This window comes from Triticum urartu, chromosome 2 (genome assembly GCF_003073215.2).
Source record: "Triticum urartu cultivar G1812 chromosome 2, Tu2.1, whole genome shotgun sequence".
Classification (NCBI taxonomy): domain Eukaryota; kingdom Viridiplantae; phylum Streptophyta; class Magnoliopsida; order Poales; family Poaceae; genus Triticum; species Triticum urartu.
The window spans coordinates 681,590,228-681,609,771 of record NC_053023.1 but is presented as its reverse complement, the minus strand read 5'-3'; the positions used below and the strand labels follow the sequence as shown (position 1 = coordinate 681,609,771).

Below are 19,544 nucleotides of genomic sequence, written 5' to 3'. Positions count from 1 at the left end.
TCCTGGATGCTGTGCTCACGATTGATCGTCCTATCTTTGGCAGAATTAAATTGTGGCGTGATCTCTCTCTCGCTCCCCATCTGAACCATGTATATCAAGAAGGTAACTCTGCTGGGCAACTGCCGTCATATCACTGCTTCATCTTGACGTAATTAATGGCTGTCTACGCAGGTGGTAATTCAAGGGTTTAAGAGCTACAGGGAGGAGACCTCAACTGACCCTTTCAGCCCCAAAGTTAACGTAGTTGGTAATCCAAACATATTCCTCCCTGTAATTAACCAACTTGGCTAGCTATAGAGTACCGAGGTTCTTCTCGGTTAAAAAGCTGGTTCATGGCTAACTTAAATGCTGTTTCTATCAGCCCGTCAATCAAATTGGCAACTTGCAGACTTGTAGCAATGATCAACACTACAGTAGTTGTTAATCCAAGAATCAATTCAATGTCTAATTGCTACTCTGAGTTTTAGCAATCTCCTCTAAACTTGCGTACACGGTTCAAATTAAATTAATTAAATGTGTTCCTCCAATGATTTTTGTTGGTTAAAACATATTAGTCTTCTGTGCCTCCATTATTGGCATGATGGTACTGATTTCAAATCTTTCCCGATTGACACATCGGTGAAGTATCAAATTTTAATTCTAAGTATGATAGAAATCCACTTCGGAGTCCACTGCATAATTTTGTGCTCTTAATGAATTTCATTGATTTAACTGTTTGTCGCAGTTGGTGCAAATGGATCTGGCAAATCGAACTTTTTCCACGGTAATATTTTCAAACGCACGGTTATGCTGAATTACTATTCTTGCTTATGCTTGTTGACACTTACATGCTGCTTTCTTCCTAATTTGGCCATGATAAATGCTCTAGCTATACGCTTTGTCCTAAGCGACATGTTTCAGAACCTGCGCAGTGAGGATAGGGGAGCTCTTCTCCATGTATGTCTCGTCTTTTCTTCGATCAAATCTGAATAGTCGAAACAAGTGACTGGTGTTTGATACTAGTGTCCATTTCCAGGAAGGTGCTGGACACTCGGTTATATCTGCCTTTGTCGAGATACTGTTTGATAATTCGGACAACCGTATTCCAGTAAGTCCTCTGATTTATTCAGCATGAGTGTGTGCAAATCATTACAGATACTACTTTCCTCTCCACCTATATGGCTGCTCTAGAGACTCAGAAGATCCTCTAAACTGTACAATTTCCTGCAGGTTGATAGAGAAGAGGTACGCCTGCGGAGGACGGTTTCTTCAAAGAAGGATGAATACTACCTGGATGGGAAACATGTTAGGTACTCCTTCCGTCCGAAAAAGCTTGTCCCAAGTTTGTCCCTCAAATGGATGTATCTAGCACTAACTTGGTGATAGATACATCCATTTGAGGGCAAGCTTTTTCGGACGGAGTATGTCTTATGATATACACTGGTTAGTAGTGTTGTATCTTGTCGCTTGCTGAGACCCACTTGTTGCTACCATGTTCAGTAAAACTGAAGTCATGAACCTGCTGGAGAGTGCTGGCTTCTCTCGTTCTAATCCATACTATATTGTCCAGCAGGGGAAGGTAAATATTGTTTTCATCTGATTGTTCCTGTGATGTGTCCAAATATGATATTAACAAAGTTTTCATGTGTAGATTGCATCCCTTACTCTAATGAAGGATTCTGAACGACTGGATCTTCTCAAAGAGATTGGTGGTACGCGTGTTTATGAAGATAGGCGTCGGGAGAGCTTGAAAATATTGCAAGAAACAGGCGAGTTTAAATCACCAAAAAATATCTGTATATTTTTTCTATGTGTTGAGACGTCCATTAATTATTTGATTAACAGCCCATAAAAGGAAGCAGATTGGTCAAACTGTCCACTACCTGGAGGAAAGATTGAGAGAACTTGATGAAGAGAAAGACGAACTAGTGAAGTACCAGGAGCTGGACAAAGAAAGAAGATCACTTGAGTATAATCTGTTGGACCATGAACTGAATGATACTAAAAACGAATTAGTTTCAGTAAGTCTTTCCCTTCTGTTACATAGTTTCACCTTGGATATTATTATGTTCTGTCAGGTAAATTTGAATAGTCTCATTACAAAATGATTGAAGGCTGAACACATCATTAACATTTCCCACTCAAACGATCACCTGAGTATCACTGTTTGACTGTCTTCCACAATTGTTGGAGCTCCTCATCAATGCTCAGAAAACTCGAGTCTAGAAAACTAGAAATACTATATGAAGCATAGTGACACATAACATGAGCTCCCACTTTTGTGGACTTATGAATTAAGTGACACAACAAAAACAAAAATAAATATTGAAGACAAACAATTGTTAATGGATGATATTCTCCATTTCCTTTGTTGAACAACACCTGTATTCCTTCAGTAGCATTTCTGGAAATGTGTAAGATGCTTCTCCGCACAGTCTTGTAAGCATTCTCATGCTGTGCCATAATACACGCTCTATCAATTTGAATGTTAACTCCATGGATCTTAGCCATTGCACAAGGCATTGTCTCCAAAAGGAGATACCCTAGATCCAACCTATTTAAAACATCGATCCTGTTGTATAATGTAATGCTTATTCTACTCACTTCATTTGATTTGTCTCTTGTTAGATGGATGATGATCGAAGAAAATTTTCTGAAATGTTGTCTAATGCGGATGATGAAGTGGCAGATGTACGTGAGAAGGTCAAGAGTTTTGATAAAGAAATAGAAGTCTGTACAGAAGGGATAGATGAAATCAAGTCTCAAAAGGAAGATGCCGAGAAGAAGCGTACTAAAGCACTAAAGCTAGTTACTCAGATTGAACTGGATCTGAGAGATATAGAAGACAGAATTTCAAATGAAAAACGAGCAAAGGTATTCCGCACTTTTAGATTTTCATGGATTTGAGTAATTTTGTTTTGTTTCCACACTAAAAGGATTCGATCGTTAGGATGAAGCTGCGAAGGATTTACACAGTATGAGGAAAGAGAGTGAAAGGTCAAATTCTGAATTGGCCGAAATTAGTAATGCACACCAGGCCAAATTGCAGGAAGAGGAGGAGATGTCAAAAAGGTAAAACATAACAGATAAATTTTACCTGTTGATGGATATTCATTTTGACACGTCACACTTTGTGGGGATAGCATAACGGACCGCGAGAAGCAGCTGAGCGTATTGTACCAAAAGCAGGGGAGGGCAACTCAGTTTAAGAATGAGGCTGCCAGAGATAAGTGGCTTCAGAAAGAAATTCATGATCTCGAGCGTGTACTTTCATCAAATAAAAAGCAGGTACTGAACCAGTGACCTGTTTGATGCTTCAAGTTTCATTCTGGACCTTTGTTTTGATGTGCTACTCTACTCATCAATTGGATTTTCTGTTATGACAGGAAAGCTTACTCGAAGAAGAGATTCAGAAACTTACAGGTGAAATTAATAGCTTGACGAACTACATCGAGTCTCGGAGAAGTGAATCCGGCAAGTTAGAGTCTGCTCTTGCAAACAGACAAAAGGATTATAATGACTTTATGCAGCAGAAAGATGCACTTCAAGATGAAAGGAAGTGCGCACATTTCTTAACATCTACAACTTTGTGATTTGATTGAAGATGTGTTGCTTTAGACTTTATATACTAAGTAGAAAGTAAATGTCACAGATCATTGTGGAAGCAGGAAAATAGCGTAACAGCTGAAATCGATAGGCTAAAGGAAGATATTGTGAAGGCACAGAAGAGTCTTGACTATGCCACACCCAGGGTATGCCAAATGTATCATTTTGTACATATTTTTTGTTAATTAATACGTATTAATTAGTGGTTCTGATGTATTACTTTCCAAGGGTTTCTATTATTATTCCTATGTACGTACTTGCATATTGCATATCATGTATACACATCTATAAATGATTCCAGGACAGGATGCCGTATTATAACTGAAAAAAAATTATATTCTCTAGTTTGATTGTGCATTGCTTGGTTGTTTCAACTACAAAATTTCAATGATTTTTATTTTATAATGTTGCTGCTGGTTAGCCTGATTCTTGAGAATGCGATATACTGATGTGTGTTCACTCTAGTGAGGCATTCTTACTGATGCTGGTTCATGCTAGTCAGGAACATATAAACAACCTCCAATTGTTGAATAAGAAATCAAAAATACTCTCCTAGGAACGCAAGCAGTCGGGCCGGTGGACAATACCATAATACAATGTAGTGTTAATTTTAGGCAAGTGATCAGAAAATTATGAGCTAATTGGTAAGTTCAGCGGGACGAAGAGGAATGCCTCTTGCACCCCTAGTAAGAACAGACGTACACAGATTCTGCAATATATAGTACAGAAAAAACCTGATTTTGTTTTGCAATTTGCGTTTAGTATCTTCGGATTTTAAGTTACGGATCACCTCTTTTGGCATATACTGTAGCATTGCTAATTGTTCTCTGCAAGGACCGCTTAAAAGCTATTTTTGCATGGTGCTAATTTTGTTTTCTTCCACAGGATACCAGGAGAGGCCTGAATTACGCTAGCAAAATAGTCAGGGAACGTGGTTTGAAAGGAGTTTTTGGTCCAGTAATAGAACTAATTGACTGCGAAGAGAAGTTTTTTACAGCTGTTGAGGTCGCTGCTGGAAATAGGTCCTCAACTGCCCTCTTATCTTGAATCCCTTTCCCTCCATTTCACCATTTACTGTTGAATAACCTACTCTTTACTGATGTGAATTAGCTTGTTCCATGTGGTGGTTGCAAATGACGACATATCAACGGATATAATTGATATATGGAGGAAAGGTAAAGATGGACCTTCATCAGACAAAGAGGAAGATAGAGATGGACGGGTGACTTTCATACCACTGAACAGAGTGTATGCTCCGCGCGTCAATATTCCACAAAGTTCTGATTTTGTTCCACTGTTGAAGAGGTTAAAGTACCGTGCCGAGCATCGCCCCGCTTTTGAACTGGTGATTCAAGTTTTTTCTGTTATTTTCTCCTTCCAATACATCTTTTATTGGGCTATCATGGTTAATTTAGTTCAGGCTCTACTATTCTGGTCAATTTTACCCTTAGTTTGCGTTGAATGCCTCCTTTTTATTGTCATCTCGTGTATCCATCTTGCCTTTGTTTGCTTGGTGTCTTGGCACCCAAAAAAATCTCTCGAGTTACAAGTGCCATGTCAAATTATCTAATAGTTGTATATGAATATCCTTGTTCGGTGATGTCTTGCATGTCCTTGATATTGAAAATTTACACTATAGATACTATAATTTGGTCTAAACATCATCATAATCTCAACAAATAGTCCTAAAATAGCATTAACTTGTCAGATAACTAGTGTTAAGTACATAGTAAAAATTATTTTGCATTACTGGAAGGGGGGGGGGGGTGCTTCCATGGCACCCAAGGGTGTCAGTTGGAGTCTTATTAAAAACTATATAATAAGGTCTTGTGTTGCTTCGAAATATTGGTCTCTTCATTCCCATGTTTCCATTTGTGCATGTTTACCTTTTAGAGCACTTTTTTAGGGTGGTTATGGCATTTCTACATGCTTACCAGTGACCCATCCTCATCCATATTAAGTAGCTTCACTCCTACAATCACCTAGGCTAGATTTTTTGGTAACTTATTATTTCAAAGTTGCACTTCTTTTCACCTTCATACAATCCATTTTTAGCCAACTTTGAAACTTCTGTCAGATTTTTGGTAGGACAGTTATATGCCGGGACCTGGAAACTGCGACCAGGGTTGCACGCAGCAATGATCTAGATTGCATCACACTTGATGGTAGCTCTAAACTCTTCCTCTTGACTTGTCCTTGTAATGATATTATTGTTAACACATAAATCGACACTCCGATTATTCTCAGGTGATCAAGTTTCAAGTGATGGTGGTATGACAGGAGGTTTCTTTGACTATAGGCGCTCAAGATTGAAGTATGTAAAAATAATTAGGGACAATAAAACAACAATCCAGGAAAAGACAGTGCATCTGCATAATCTGGGAAAAGAGCTGCAAGATATCCTGCTTTGGTTTAATGATATTCCTATTTCTCCTGCAAGAGTCTAGTGCAAAGACTACATGTTCTTTCCTTGTAGTACGTCCGCTGCAGCTAAATATACATCTGCTAGTGCTTCTTACCGCAGGCCTGGCGGGCAAAATAGTTCAGGTTTTTCATTCCACATTTTAATCTGAGATTCGTTGCTTGCATTGGAGCTCATTGTCACTATTTACATAGAAATAAGTATGAACCCTACATAGGTTTAACCACTATTGCAGAATGATCTGATGTTTGTGCCGCCTTACACTTGATCAAAGCATATGGATGTGTGCGTACTCAGTTACCAGTACACCACAGTTTACTGAAACTTACGACTTCATGTTGCTTGCTTCTATTTTGTTTGCTCCATGTCCAAAATAAACTTCATGTTGGTTGCTTCTATTTTGTTGGCTCCATGTCCAAAATAATTTGAATGTGTGAAGAAAATTTGATAAGTTCTCCAGATGTTTACTGTTTATCTGCAAGAAAACTCTTATACATCCACGAGTTCTCTTTCTTAACTTCCCATACATATACATAGAAAAATCATGGATTTAGTTACCAAACATCAACAAGTGGATGCCGAACGTGATCATGCCAAGTCGGAGTTGGAACAGTTTAAGGATGATATTACCAGGGCAATGAAGCAAAAAGGATTACTTGAGAAAGCCCTTGGAAAGAAGGTACTTAATCAGTTCTACTTTGTTTCTTCATTGCTGATGGTAGACTCCCCTTCTTTTTTTGTTAAGGAGTATTATTAGTATTGGTCTAGATGTCCTTACATATGTGAATCCTTATTTACTCCTGCTGTAATTGTGTCTGGAATGTAGCCTTAGCCTTATAGTTTCTACCTTGCAGGAAAAATCACTCGACAACATCCGCAACCAAATTGAGCAAATCCAATCTGGCATTGCAACGAAAAATAATGAGATGGGAACAGAACTGATTGACCAGCTAACATCAGAAGAAAGAGATCTCCTTTCGCGATTGAATCCTGAAATTGCTGCATTGAAGGAGAAGTTTCTCTTGTGTAAAAACAATCGCATTGAGGTTGTCTAATGAAGCTTTGTAACCATGCTTGTACAGAAGCAGAAGTCTATTAGCTCTAACAAAAGTGAAAATTATTATGTAATACAGATTGAAACAAGAAAAGAAGAACTGGAGACCAATTTATCAACTAATCTGACGAGGCGTCAAGAAGAGCTGGAAGCGATAATTTCATCTGCAGATTCTGAAGCCTTGTCTCTTGAAGTCAAATCAAAAGAGCAACAGCTGAAACAGTCGAAGAGCAATCTTGATGAGTTGACTACACTTCTGCAGGGTATATCAGCATCGGTTGACTTTTCTTCCACTTTTGTGTTTTACTAGATGGAGATGCGCCTTAACCCTTAAATGATATTTAATTTGGGCAGCTAATATTGATGCAATTAATGACTTTATGGGAAAGATGGAGCAACTGAAAAAACAAAGGGATGATCTGAAGGTAACTTATACAGAAAGATTGTTTTCCGGGGTTTTAATTTGTATAATGTTGACTTGTTATATAACGTGTACATATGAAACACAGGTGGTTCAAGCTAATTTGGAGCAGACTGTGCAAGATGCAGCGAACGACTTGGAACAGTTGATGAACAGAAGGAGAATGCATCTGGCCAAGCAAGCAGAGTGTATGAAAAAGATGCGAGATTTGGGCTCGTTGCCCGCTGATGCTTTTGAAAAGTATGTTTCCATTTTTCTTAAGCTGCTAAACTTGCTGAGTCAGTTGCACAATGTGGAGCCCTTTTTTTCGTATGGTTCATTATCATGTACTAGTGATTATCAGCACATAAATAAGGCGGTGCGATGATACCGTGTTAGCTCATCTTTTTTCCTGGCAAAAATATAGGTACAAGGGAAAAGATAGGCTGCTGCTGCAGAAGCTGCTTCATGACCGCAATGAGCAGTTGAAGCAATTTAGTCATGTCAACCAAAAGGCTCTTGACCAGTATGTGAACTTCAATGAACAACGCGATCAACTGCGGAGAAGACGGGATGAACTTGCCCTTGGTGACAAGGTAAGCTTTTTGATCAGTAAAACCTGTTTCCATTATGATCATCCTAAGCCTGTAATCTCATAAAATCTGCTGCTTGGAATGGCAGAAAATTCGAGACTTGATATCGCTTTTAGACCAAAAAAAGGATGAATTGATCGAACGCACATTTAAAGGAGTTGCAAGGCACTTCCGCGAAGTGTTCTCTGAATTAGTGCAAGGTGGCCATGGAGCCTTGGTTATGATGAAGAAAAAGGTTTCTTTTCCTTTGTTTGCCCACCAACCTTTGTTCTATTTCTTGCACTTTTGGCTTCTTATCCATTACGTATACTTCTTTATAAGAAGAATCTTCTTAATCTTTTGGGGTTTCTCTGAACACTCTGATTTTTGTTATTTCACATGTGTGTTTGAAAGATAAATTATATTCTCAGACTTCCTAACTCCCCTCGATTTTTGTAGGATGGTGATGCCGAGGACGATGACAATGATGAGGACGGGCCTCGTGAAGCAGATCCTAAAGGGAGAATCGACAGATACATTGGCGTGAAAGTCAAGGCATGTGTTCTTTGCAGAGGTCTTCTATGCATTCATGAAATATATTCTAACCCCATCATAAAAATCCAGATGATGTTGTGATGCTATTCCTGAATTATTATGGTGATCGCGCCCTGTTTGGATGATCGTGCTCAATCACGTTTCAGGTTTCCTTCACTGGCAAGGGAGACACTCAGTCCATGAAACAGTTGTCCGGGGGACAGAAGACAGTGGTGGCATTGACACTGATCTTTGCCATCCAACGATGTGATCCGGCTCCGTTCTACCTCTTTGACGAGATCGACGCCGCTCTGGATTCTCAGTACAGAACAGCCGTCGGCAGTATCCTTAATTTTTTTTCTTTGGCTTGACTGTTTATCATCACCATAGAAGAATCTTGATGTGCCTGTTTTTCTAACCAAGTCTCTGTAATATTTGTTCAAATGTTCATCGCGTTCGGAGGAAGCTTATTGATGTTTTCCTTAAGTGTTGCTGTAGATGTGGTGCGACGTCTGGCTGACATGGCGGACACCCAGTTCATCGCAACCACATTCAGGCCAGAGATTCTGAAAGTTGCGGATAAGATATACGGTGTGGCGCACAAGAGCAGAGTGAGCTACATCGACGTGGTATCCAAGGAGCAAGCGCTGGACTTCATTGAGCAGGACCAGGCACAAAATGCCAGCTGAGGAAAGGTGCCTTGGGAGTGTTTCAGACTCTGGACATACTTATACTGTAGGCCACAGTTGATGTAGTTGTGTATATGAACTTGTTTAGGCATGCTTAGGGATCACGTACGTGTTTGTTCATGGGAGATTCGCAGTGTTCTTCTTCGAGTACTGTACCCTACTGATTATCCTTTATGTTGTTTTGCTTAAGTGGGTTCCACGAATGGCGCTCTGGAGTTAGCAGCATGTTTCTTTGTTGGTTGAATGTCACTACGCGACGTCTTCATCTTCTTAATGTGAAAAGTATCAGGAACCCTCCCTCTCCTCTCGCGACCGCGTCGCCCCGGCGGGCGACCGGCCGCGCGCGACCTCCTCCTCCTCCAGCCCCCCTCTCCCCTTCCTCCCCGCCACCATCGCTGGCACCTGTGGCCGGCCTGGCCCCGGGGACGCTGGTGGCAGCGGCCCCCTGACCTTCCCTCCCGGTGGCTCTCCGGCATGGGGCGGAGCTGCACCGAGGGGTGCTCCTAGGCAGCAGCGGTCTGGCTGGCGGCAGGGTTCCCCGGCACCGCGTGGGCAGGCGGCTGGGCGGTGGCGCCGTCGTTGGCGGCGGGGTGGCACAGCGGTGCGGCCTGGCGGCGGCTCTCGGCCCAGATCTGGGCCCGGGACGGGTCTGCGGCGTGACTCCCGGGAGGTGGGGGAGCGGCGATGAACGGCGGGGTGCTGGCGGCGCCGACGCCAGCCTGCTGCAGCGTGGCCGGCGGGGTTTAGCGGGCCTGGCCGGGCTAGGGGTGGTCTGGTATGCCCCGCTGCCATGTCCAGTCGGCTACCGCGACGGCACGACGGCGGTGGAGGTGGTTCCCTCCCGCTCGGCCTTGGTGATGCTGCTCCCATCGCTTGGTTCTTCTCTCCGGTCCTCTTGGCCTCGTGTTGGTGCTCGCAGTGAGACGACGTGGGTGGCGGCGCAACCGTGATGGCGCATGGTGTTGGGCTGTGGTTTGGTTGGTCGGCTCCGGCTGGACGGTGGGGTTTGGAGTGCAGGAGAAATCCTTGCCGGTTCATCCGGCTCCGATGCGGTGACACCGGCGGGTGCCACTATTCCTTCTTGGAGGGTGTCGGTAGTAGCCATCCCCCACCTCCCTCCGCGTACTGTGGGAAACCCTAGGACTTGTCCGGGCAGCAGTGTCGTTGGCGTCGCATCCCTTCTTGGAGGTGCTGCTTGGTACGCGGTAGATCGGAGCTTCAGGCTGTGGTGATTTGTTTCCGGAGGGTGCAGTGGTCGCGGGTCTTCCGCGCTTTGTCGAGCTGCCGCTGTTGGCATTTGTTTCTTCTTCTTTTTCTTTTGGGCGTGATGTGCTGCTCGCCCCAGCATTGCGATGTGTACAATGATGGTTTGCTTTGGAATACAAAGTGGGAGGAAACCCTTTTTCGGTAATGTCACTACGCCAGGTTGGAAAGCAAGAAAATCAAGAAAATGTTAGGTGTTTGGTTTGTTGGGTTATAACATGTTTGTTAGTTAGAGTCAGAGGTAACAACGCTAGTTTGGTTCATAGTATTATTGAAAGTTTGAAACATATCAAAAGGAAAAACACTAGTGTGCTTTTTTTTGTTATGTTAACACATGGATAAGTGTTGATCCGGCGTCCTAGTGTCGCCCCCTCCAGGGGCAAGCCCTAGCCCCCCCCCCCCCCCCCCCCCCCCCACACACATCATCATCTCTCCCCTCTCATATGCTGCCTTTGGAGGTTGCTGCCGGTGAAGAGGACGGTGGGATCCTCTCAGTGGAGGTGCCCAAGTGGAAACAGTGGATGTTAGTAGAAATTAGCGGCATGGCATGGCGGGTCTCATTTGGCCTCGTGTGTGGAGCCCCGCGACTTCTCGTGGCTCAATCCGACTATCTTGTGTCCATGCGAGTTGTTTTTGCGGTGCTAGCGGAGCTGCCGGTGGCAGATCGTGGTAGTGTGAGGCGTTGTTGTGGCGAAGTGGCCCATGTGGTTGATCCGCCTTAGGCCAATGGTCATTCCTAGATCTATATTTGCTATCACTTGTGATAGGGGTGCGAGGCTATCAAAGCATCCCCAATGTGGGATGTTGGCTGTGCTATTGACCTTCCTCTCTTGTTAAACGATATGTGATCAGTGTCCCATTTGCTACTTGGGTGCCCTTTGCTCCACAAGCCACTCTTGTTGGTAATGTCCACGTCAAAGTCGTGCACGCCGGCATCATCATTTTTGGATTAGAAAGTGAAAGCGACAACACATGTGACTTTGTGTTTGGTGGTGCTTTCTTGAGTGTCTAGTCTCGAGCTTTGTGATGAAACACCTATGTTTGGCCTTAATTGGTTTATTAGCAACGACGGTGTCACATTATTCCCTTGTTCAAGGCATTGGCTGGATGTTGCTCGCACGTGATCTTTAATTTATGATCCAACTTTAAGTGGTTGGATTCGGCAACAGGCAGCGCTTGTGCGTTGTTTATTTCATGAAGGTGCTGCTTTTGGAGAATCATTCTTGCATCCATGTGCGTCAAGGGATGGTCGGTGTTGCTACTTGTTGCAAATCACCGTTGCTTTTTCTCTTTTAGTTTCTAAATATTTGATTATATGCATCCTTGATATATTGACGTTGTTGCAAATGTCAGTTCTAACTGATACCTTCGTGACTTTTTATATATTATCCACTATTGAAAAACCAAGAGTGCATCTTATGAACCTCTATTCGGTTTTGGTAATTAACTAAATTAACAAACCAATTATGTACCAATATTTTTTCAAATTTATTGTAGAAAATCAGTTCTCATATTTGAGTGGCAACATCACCTACTTTTTGTTCCTTCAAGTGGTTGCCCACCTGCTCCGTATGTGGTCCATAGTAAAATCTCTACAAGGACTTATATTTAGGAACGGAGGGAGTACTTTATAGTCTTTTGGTTAAGCCAAGATTTATATTTGAGTTCAGGACATTTTGTACAATAATGAGGGGTGCTTGAACCCAAAGATAAGATCCTCAACCAAAATCCTCATGTATTGCACTATTGCCACTCAACTTGTCAGTTTTTCATTGCCTTGGTACTTCCGAGTTTTTCCATCTAGCACTACCGAAGTACCGAGTTTGTGGCCACAACTACTACCTAAACTAGTTACTAGGAGTAGTAGTGGGTCTTTTCTTAGACCATCAGTTGGGGTTTTAGAGAGGTAATTAGCAATGCAAAACTAGGTTGTGGAATGGGGCTACGGAGAAGGGGAGCACAATGAAGGAGGAGCAAAATGAGAAACAAATACATTCTCTTTAAGATGAGCGGGTGATTTTTAATTTTTTAAATGATGAAGAAAGAGGGATCACGAAGAAGAAGGAGGCCAATGAAAACCATACATTAGAAGAAACAAAACATTCAAAAGGCATTTTATATAATTATGAAGGAATACTTGCTAGTATAATGAAATGACAACAAGATACAAAGCTAACAGAAAAGAAAATCAAAAAGCATACTTGTCACCTTATTCCTTGGACTACATTGTTGCTTAGCAAAGCTTGAAATTTGCACTAAATCACCGGTAAGGCAACGGGATATTTACAAATGCCCCGTCATAATAGGCTCTGAAGACCGGAGAGCGGCCTTCCTGGACGCAGCGGCAGCTGATCGTAGATATCCTGCCGCTCGTCCAATTGAGGTGATCCGTGCGCTGAAATCATTTCAAGTGCGGTAAGTGAGATGCAGCGGCTGGTCTTGTGGGTTTCGGCTCTGACTTGGACGGGCCCTTTTCGTAGAGCGGCGTGACGTATCTTCTTTTCTTTACTCTGCTGTGCAGGGCACGCTTTCTGGAAAGCGTGCGTTTACCCCCACGCCTGGGCCCTGTCCTGTGTCTCCTCCCAATCCCCTCCCCCCTGTTCGCGCTGTGCCGGCGAGAAATTGGGCGCTGGATCTGAGCATGGCGACCCCTGGAACGACGACGACGACGTTGCCCTCTGGGTGAGTAGATTTCTGCTCTTATCATTGTTTTTACTTTGGCTCAAGGGCTCACGAGCTTCTATGGCGCCCTGGTACTGCAGATCGACGGGGGCGAGAACCGAATCATTGTAGTGTCCTGGCAATAAAAATGCTCTAAAAAGCGTGCGACATCGTAGCTTGCTTATGTTGGTGTACTCATTGATGTCGTTGGTTAGTTGTAAGCAGTGTATTAAGCGTTTTCTTTTGGAATAAAAGTTGTAGCACTTTTACCGGTGCTTAATGGTGAACCAAAGCTAAACGTGTGGTGGTGTGCGTGTGCGTTGACTGGAGAGACTACCCGACGGACTGTGCGCTAGCGGTCATTAAACCTTTCAGCACTCCTCCTGCCCCCTGAAACAGCTACAAGAGCTACGCCGCATACTACGAGCGCCCCCTACGGCTGATTGGACGTCCTGGGTCCCGCTACGTCCTCGCCAAGCCCGCGCCAACAAGTAGCACTCGTGCTCTGCCCCGGCCCCTAGTTCATACCATTGCCGATCTAGCGCTGGTTGGTCGAGACCAAATCACGAAGGCCAGGTACAGACTCCATCTCATCCCCTCGTCCATTGTGTGGGTTTTTTCTTTTGTTCATGCTTCCCTTTGAACGTTGTGCCGTCGTTTTGCATCTCTTTCTTTTGTTCATGCTGGATGCTTGCAGATCCTGCTCCGCGGGACGCTGCGACGACCGGCAGCAACTCGTCCACGCTGCCGAGCGCGAACGATACGGTGCGCGCCCCTCCGGCGCCCGTGGAGGAAGATGCGAGCGGCGACTCTGATGCGAACTGCGGCAAAATCCGGGTTATGAACTATCTTTCTCCTAGGACAGTCAATGCAGTTGTTGCTCGCCTGAACGAGTCACAAAAAAAGCTTTTCCTTGAGAAAGACTTTGGCGCCATGCTATCGCTCCCAAAAATTGTGAATGTACAGTTTTTGGAATGCAACTCGGGTAGAACCTGGTAGGAAATCCGTGCGAATGGGCGATGGCAGCTCACGTCCGCTGACTTCTAGTTTTGTTAGGGATGTCGTTAGGTTGGGGACAGGTGACAGAGAGATCCCATTCCCGCACGAGCCGAGCTGTGCGGATCGGGAAATCCTGCGGGACGTGTGCGTCGCCTTGGGCCTTGACGAAACACTCGATAGGATCACGTTAAGAATGCTAGAGGACGTGCTTGGTTCACCTGGCGATTTGAGTATTGATTTCGAGGCCAACAGGCAGTGTGCTGCTCTAGCACTTCTCTGTACTGCATGCTTGTTCAACCCAAGAGTTAATCGCAGAGATGATCCAATAAGCCCAGAGGTGTTTGTTGCTATGCGTGATCCATCCAAGATGTTCGAGTTTGATTGGTGTGGGTACATAAAGGCTGTTATCATGGCTGGTGTGGCTAAAATGCGCCAAGAGCTGACTGCCGGTGCAACGACGGTTCACTTGCAGGGGTTCCTGATGGTCCCTCGGGTACACGCACTGATGCGCCATTGACCTTCCTATTCTTAAGATAGCTATACAAAAAATACAACTGACATTGTTTCTTGTCACCTTCAAATATGATATGTCCCAGATCATCACGTTTGACGCGATGGCTGCCGGGCGGGGGCTGGAACCAGGATACCCCCGCATAACGAAGTACACGGCCGAAGACTTCAATCTACTAGCTGGTGTCGACGCTTCTGGACGAAGTATTGGAGGGCACAGGCTGTACGGGAGGGCCGGGGTAAGTCGAGCATCGGGCTGATATGAGATGATTTTGATCCTCTTTGCAAATGCATATGTGTCAAACTGACTGACAGCCCTTGGTCTGATGTTTTCTTTTACCGTTTTTGTTTTACTTGTGTCTGTCAGCTGAGGGCTGTCCATGATGGGGAAAATGCTGACAAATCGACAAACCCCGGGTTGCCTCCCAGGCTCAATGTTGGTGCTCCTGCCACTGTCGTCGTGTCTGATAAGGTCGTTTCCTTGTCTGATTTACCGGGGTGGCAAACTGAGGTATGTCCTGTGTTAAAAATGTTCCTATTGTAAATTTGCTGTTTGTATGTCTTTCCGTTTCACAGCGTGTTGATCCTCTGATGGGACCTGTTTCCTTGTGCAGGTGGTAGAGTATCTGAGTGCAATCATGCATGCACATGTGTGCTCTGTTGGTGAGGAGAATATGAATTTGAGGAACCACGTTGAGTCTTGTATGACTAGTGTGCTTGCGATGATCGACAATCGTAATGAAAACAATGTCAATTCAGTCAATGAGATGCTCGGTTGTGCAATTTCACAAGTTGGAGATGTCAAGTTGCGTGTCATTGGTGGTGAGATTTGCTTCGTTGATAGCAATGTTGACGCGAGGGGCACCAATGTTGATCATGGTTAGTTGGCGGGCTCGTTAACCAATGTGCATTTGAATCTATTTTGTGCGCCGTATCTTGCCTAACGAATTCATTCCAGCAGGCGGTCAGGATGTTCCTCATGATGTTAAAGGGAAAGCGGATGTGCCTTACGCAGCAGGTTTGTGCATCATGCCCTCTACATTGTTATGTTTGTTAACCTGATGCCGGGTGGTCACACAGATATCCTAATCTGGTCATATTCACAGGGCCATCCACTAGTAGGCTCGTGAACCCAACTCTTCGGAAGCGACTTGGCACGGACTTAGTGGGCAGCTTTGGTGCTCCCTCTGGTGAGTCCCTTAGTTATTGCTCTGTTTTTTAACATACCATGAATAGACATGATTAGAACAAGTTTTTGGTCTGGAGAGTGAATTTTTTTTTTTATGTTGTAGCTGTGGAGCACAATGTTGGGAATGCTTTTGCTCCTGGTGGGCACATTGATATGATGCCTAGTGCACGACACCTCTTTGGACCATTCCCAAGCCCAGATAGCCTTGACTTGAATCGACGGAACTCGCTAAGAGAAGGTGGTTCAGCCAGCAATGGACTTGGTAAGATTCCTATCAACCAGTCTCTCCGCGCGGTCGTGTGAAAAATGTTTATACAATGGCAACTCAAAATCTCACTGTTTGCGGATGTGGCACTGTTTCTTTTGTAGGGAATGTTGCTAGGCGTCTTGATTTAAATTTGGGGAATGATGTTCGGGACTTCATAAACGGGACACCAATTGTTGGGCAAGTCGCCCCGGTGGATGTTGACATGAGCCTAACAATTGGTCGTTCCCCCTACTGCAAATTTGCACCCCCGCCGTATGTGCCCCCTACCACAATTCTGTAGTTCCTATTGTTGCTACATTTCGACATACATGAGTGATTGGTTGAATCGATTTGATTTGTTGGTGACTGTGTCAAGATTGCCTTTTTTGTATGTGTCAAGAGCTCGCGCAAAGCACCTTGCTTGGATGGTTTGGTGCAGCCCGTCAGCTAAATGCTACAGGATGACCACAGACTACTCGATTGCAAACCCAATTGGAGTAGCTGTTTCTGAGATGGAGGGGAAGAGAAGGGATGAGCGTTTCTATGCAAGGGCCACGGATTCGACGTTCAATGATCTTTCTAGGTATGTGAACCGGGTTCCATTTGTTTCGCCATTGATTTCGATGCTAACTGGACTGAACCTTGTGTGACCCTTTGGACCTCCATATATCATATCATGACCCTTTCAAAAAATGGAACTCCTTGTGCAGGGTGTGGTTCAAGCATCCGCATCCATCTCTACTGAAAATGACTGGGGAGGAAGTGATAGAAGAGTTCTGTATAGATAATACACTTGCAAAGAAGGGGTTGGAATCAATCCTGCGTTTGGGGATCTGTCCCCTGGCATCAGGAAGACTAATCATTGGACTGGATTGGGCGGTGAGTGTTGCTGTACTCAAATTTACATTTTTTTTCCTTTGGTTCGTTGAGTATACCAGTTCTTGATTCAATGTGATTCTCTCATGTGGGTAGTTCAAATTTGCATACACAAACTCGTGCTGGAGGAGTGAGGACGTCCATGCTATGTTTACTCAGCTACCACTAGGGGTGGCCTGTGTCCTGGTTAGTGCTATTGTTGGCGTCTTTGATGCTTTCGTATGTGGTACACCCTCATTACTCTTGCATTACTGACTTGGCTCCCCTTGTTTGACTAACCAAAAAAACAGGGGCTGGTCGTTGTTTACCTGGATCAGGGGTGGAGTCTCTACGCTTTTGACATCCTTTGCAGGGTCCTCCATATCATTGATCGAAACATTTGCAAGCCAGGGGAGAGCAAGATGAAAGCTAAACACCTGCGAAATGCAGGGGACCTACTTGATGCATTTGTGAAGTGTGGTGACACGTTCTAGGGGCAGGGGAAGGTGCCGCAGAATGGGTGGACATATTGTTTCCATGCTACATGTGCCTTTGAGTGGTATGTTCGGCTAGCTGAACTAGAATCATTGTTTTTTCTCGAGTGCTATGCTGAACTAGCTGAACCCGTTTTCTTTTTTCTCGAGTGCAGCACGGACACGGCGATGCAGGTGGTGCACCACATCATCAATTTCGTCCCTGGCCAGCACCCGCAGAACATCCCTGAGGTGTGTGTCGGGGTTTTGTCCTAAGCCATGCTTGTGCGTGTATAGTATGTCGTCTCACTAACTCGTTCAATGTGCCGCAGACTGCTTCAGTTGCATTGAAGAAGAAGCTCCTTCGGGCTGTCCTCACGATGGTGGGTAACGATGGCAGTGTGCCCTGTCGTGTCGAACCATAAGTGACATCCTGGAAATAATCAAAAGACTCCCGGCGCTATGTATTTTGCAAGTAGGCGCATGATGGTTTCGTTGTGGTTCAGTAATCCACATGATTAATCTTAGGGGGGTCGTCGTGTCTTCGATCTATGAACATATCTGCTACTCCATGCTTCTAGTGTGAGGGACATAAATTATTGTAATATTCTGCATATTGTCGACCACCCTGTGATTGCCTTGCAAGTGTTTCTGAACCTAAATTATTGTAATGATATGGGTCAGTATATGGGAATCCTGCTACATTAGTTTGTGTGAAGCTATTATTGTGTTTTACTGGTACTGCGTTTGTTTTGCTATTGACAAATGTGGGAGGTAGGATTGCAAACATGTGGTTTTGGAAACTGCATTCATTGTGTGATAGTGCTCTGGTTGCATAACAGATGAATGACGATGTGTGTGGAGATCTCTACGTGTGTATATCATTCTGGTGCCAATTCTTTGTTGTGCCCCTGATCATAACTAAAAAAGTATAAAAGATTTTAGATTGTGTGGGAGGAAACCTACAAGAAAAAGCTTTGGGTAAAATCCTACCACAACTTAGCTGTGTGATTGTGCTCTGGTTGGGTGTTTTTAGTAGTGTTCTGCATAAATGATGGGGAGGTTTGGGACTTCTGGGGCTTTTTGGATTGGATGTGTCACAGTAAAAATCGTGCCGGATGGGCTACAGTACAAACGAGGAAATGTGCACACCGGCCATCTCCTTCCGTAATTCAGAACTGCCACACCCGATCCACGGGCGTTTCCATTCACATGATCATTTAGTATATATTGGTTAACTCGGTCAGGCCCCAGGTGTGGCTGATATTCAAAACCCAAGTGTTTTGCTGAAAATGCTGGTTCATTCAGTCACTGCCCCACCACTCATCTGAAAAACATTCTCCCAGGGGGGGATTTATTTCTATGTCCTCGACTGATTGCATTGTGAAAAACGGATAAAAATCATAAGTTACATGGTTTTTTATTTTGCACATAGTTACGCCAAATGTAATTGCTGAAGGAAATATGCCCTAGAGGCAATAATAAAGTTATTATTTATTTCCTTATATCATGATAAATGTTTATTATTCATGCTAGAATTGTATTAACCGGAAACATAATACATGTGTGGATACATAGACAAACAGAGTGTCACTAGTATGCCTCTACTTGACTAGCTCGTTAATCAAAGATGGTTATGTTTTCTAACCATAGACAAAGAGTTGTCATTTGATTAACGGGATCACATCATTAGTTAAATGATCTGATTGACATGACCCATTTCATTAGCTTAGCACCCGATCGTTTAGTATGTTGCTATTGCTTTCTTCATGACTTATACATGTTCCTATGACTATGAGATTATGCAACTCCCGTTTGCCGGGGGAACACTTTGTGTGCTACCAAACGTCACAACGTAACTGGGTGATTATAAAGGAGCATTACAGGTGTCTCCAAAGGTAAATGTTGGGTTGGCGTATTTCGAGATTAGGATTTGTCACTCCGATTGTCGGAGAGGTATCTCTGGGCCCTCTCGGTAATGCACATCACATAAGCCTTGCAAGCATTGCAACTAATGAGTTAGTTGCGAGATGATGTATTACGAAACGAGTAAAGAGACTTGCCGGTAACGAGATTGAACTAGGTATTGGA

At 44.0% G+C, this 19,544-nt stretch overlaps 2 protein-coding genes across 2 annotated transcripts; both read left to right on the top strand.

Annotated features, from left to right (window-relative positions):
• The first annotated feature begins 87 nt into the window (after positions 1-87).
• On the top strand, positions 88-9,303 carry LOC125534076 (structural maintenance of chromosomes protein 3-like). The gene is made up of 29 exons (XM_048697374.1): positions 88-102; positions 172-247; positions 725-763; positions 869-936; positions 1,016-1,087; positions 1,210-1,289; positions 1,480-1,558; positions 1,631-1,748; positions 1,825-2,000; positions 2,608-2,853; positions 2,930-3,051; positions 3,123-3,267; positions 3,366-3,538; positions 3,632-3,731; positions 4,471-4,607; positions 4,696-4,760; positions 4,794-4,930; positions 5,663-5,750; positions 5,833-5,982; positions 6,535-6,686; positions 6,862-7,053; positions 7,141-7,324; positions 7,416-7,486; positions 7,571-7,722; positions 7,889-8,057; positions 8,143-8,289; positions 8,493-8,588; positions 8,735-8,909; positions 9,066-9,303. The coding sequence occupies exons 1-29, from the start codon at positions 88-90 to the stop codon at positions 9,254-9,256; spliced, it is 3,615 nt and encodes a 1,204-aa protein (XP_048553331.1). The 3' UTR covers positions 9,257-9,303.
• A 4,251-nt stretch (positions 9,304-13,554) lies between these two features.
• On the top strand, positions 13,555-18,171 carry LOC125534075. Its single transcript, XM_048697373.1, has 15 exons — positions 13,555-13,756; positions 13,878-14,672; positions 14,776-14,928; positions 15,057-15,200; positions 15,304-15,568; positions 15,651-15,707; positions 15,796-15,879; positions 15,982-16,140; positions 16,248-16,398; positions 16,526-16,708; positions 16,836-17,004; positions 17,098-17,187; positions 17,292-17,539; positions 17,630-17,705; positions 17,786-18,171. Exons 2-13 carry the CDS (start codon positions 14,139-14,141, stop codon positions 17,472-17,474), a joined length of 2,172 nt encoding a protein of 723 aa, XP_048553330.1. The 5' UTR covers positions 13,555-13,756; positions 13,878-14,138; the 3' UTR covers positions 17,475-17,539; positions 17,630-17,705; positions 17,786-18,171.
• Positions 18,172-19,544: the final 1,373 nt, after the last annotated feature.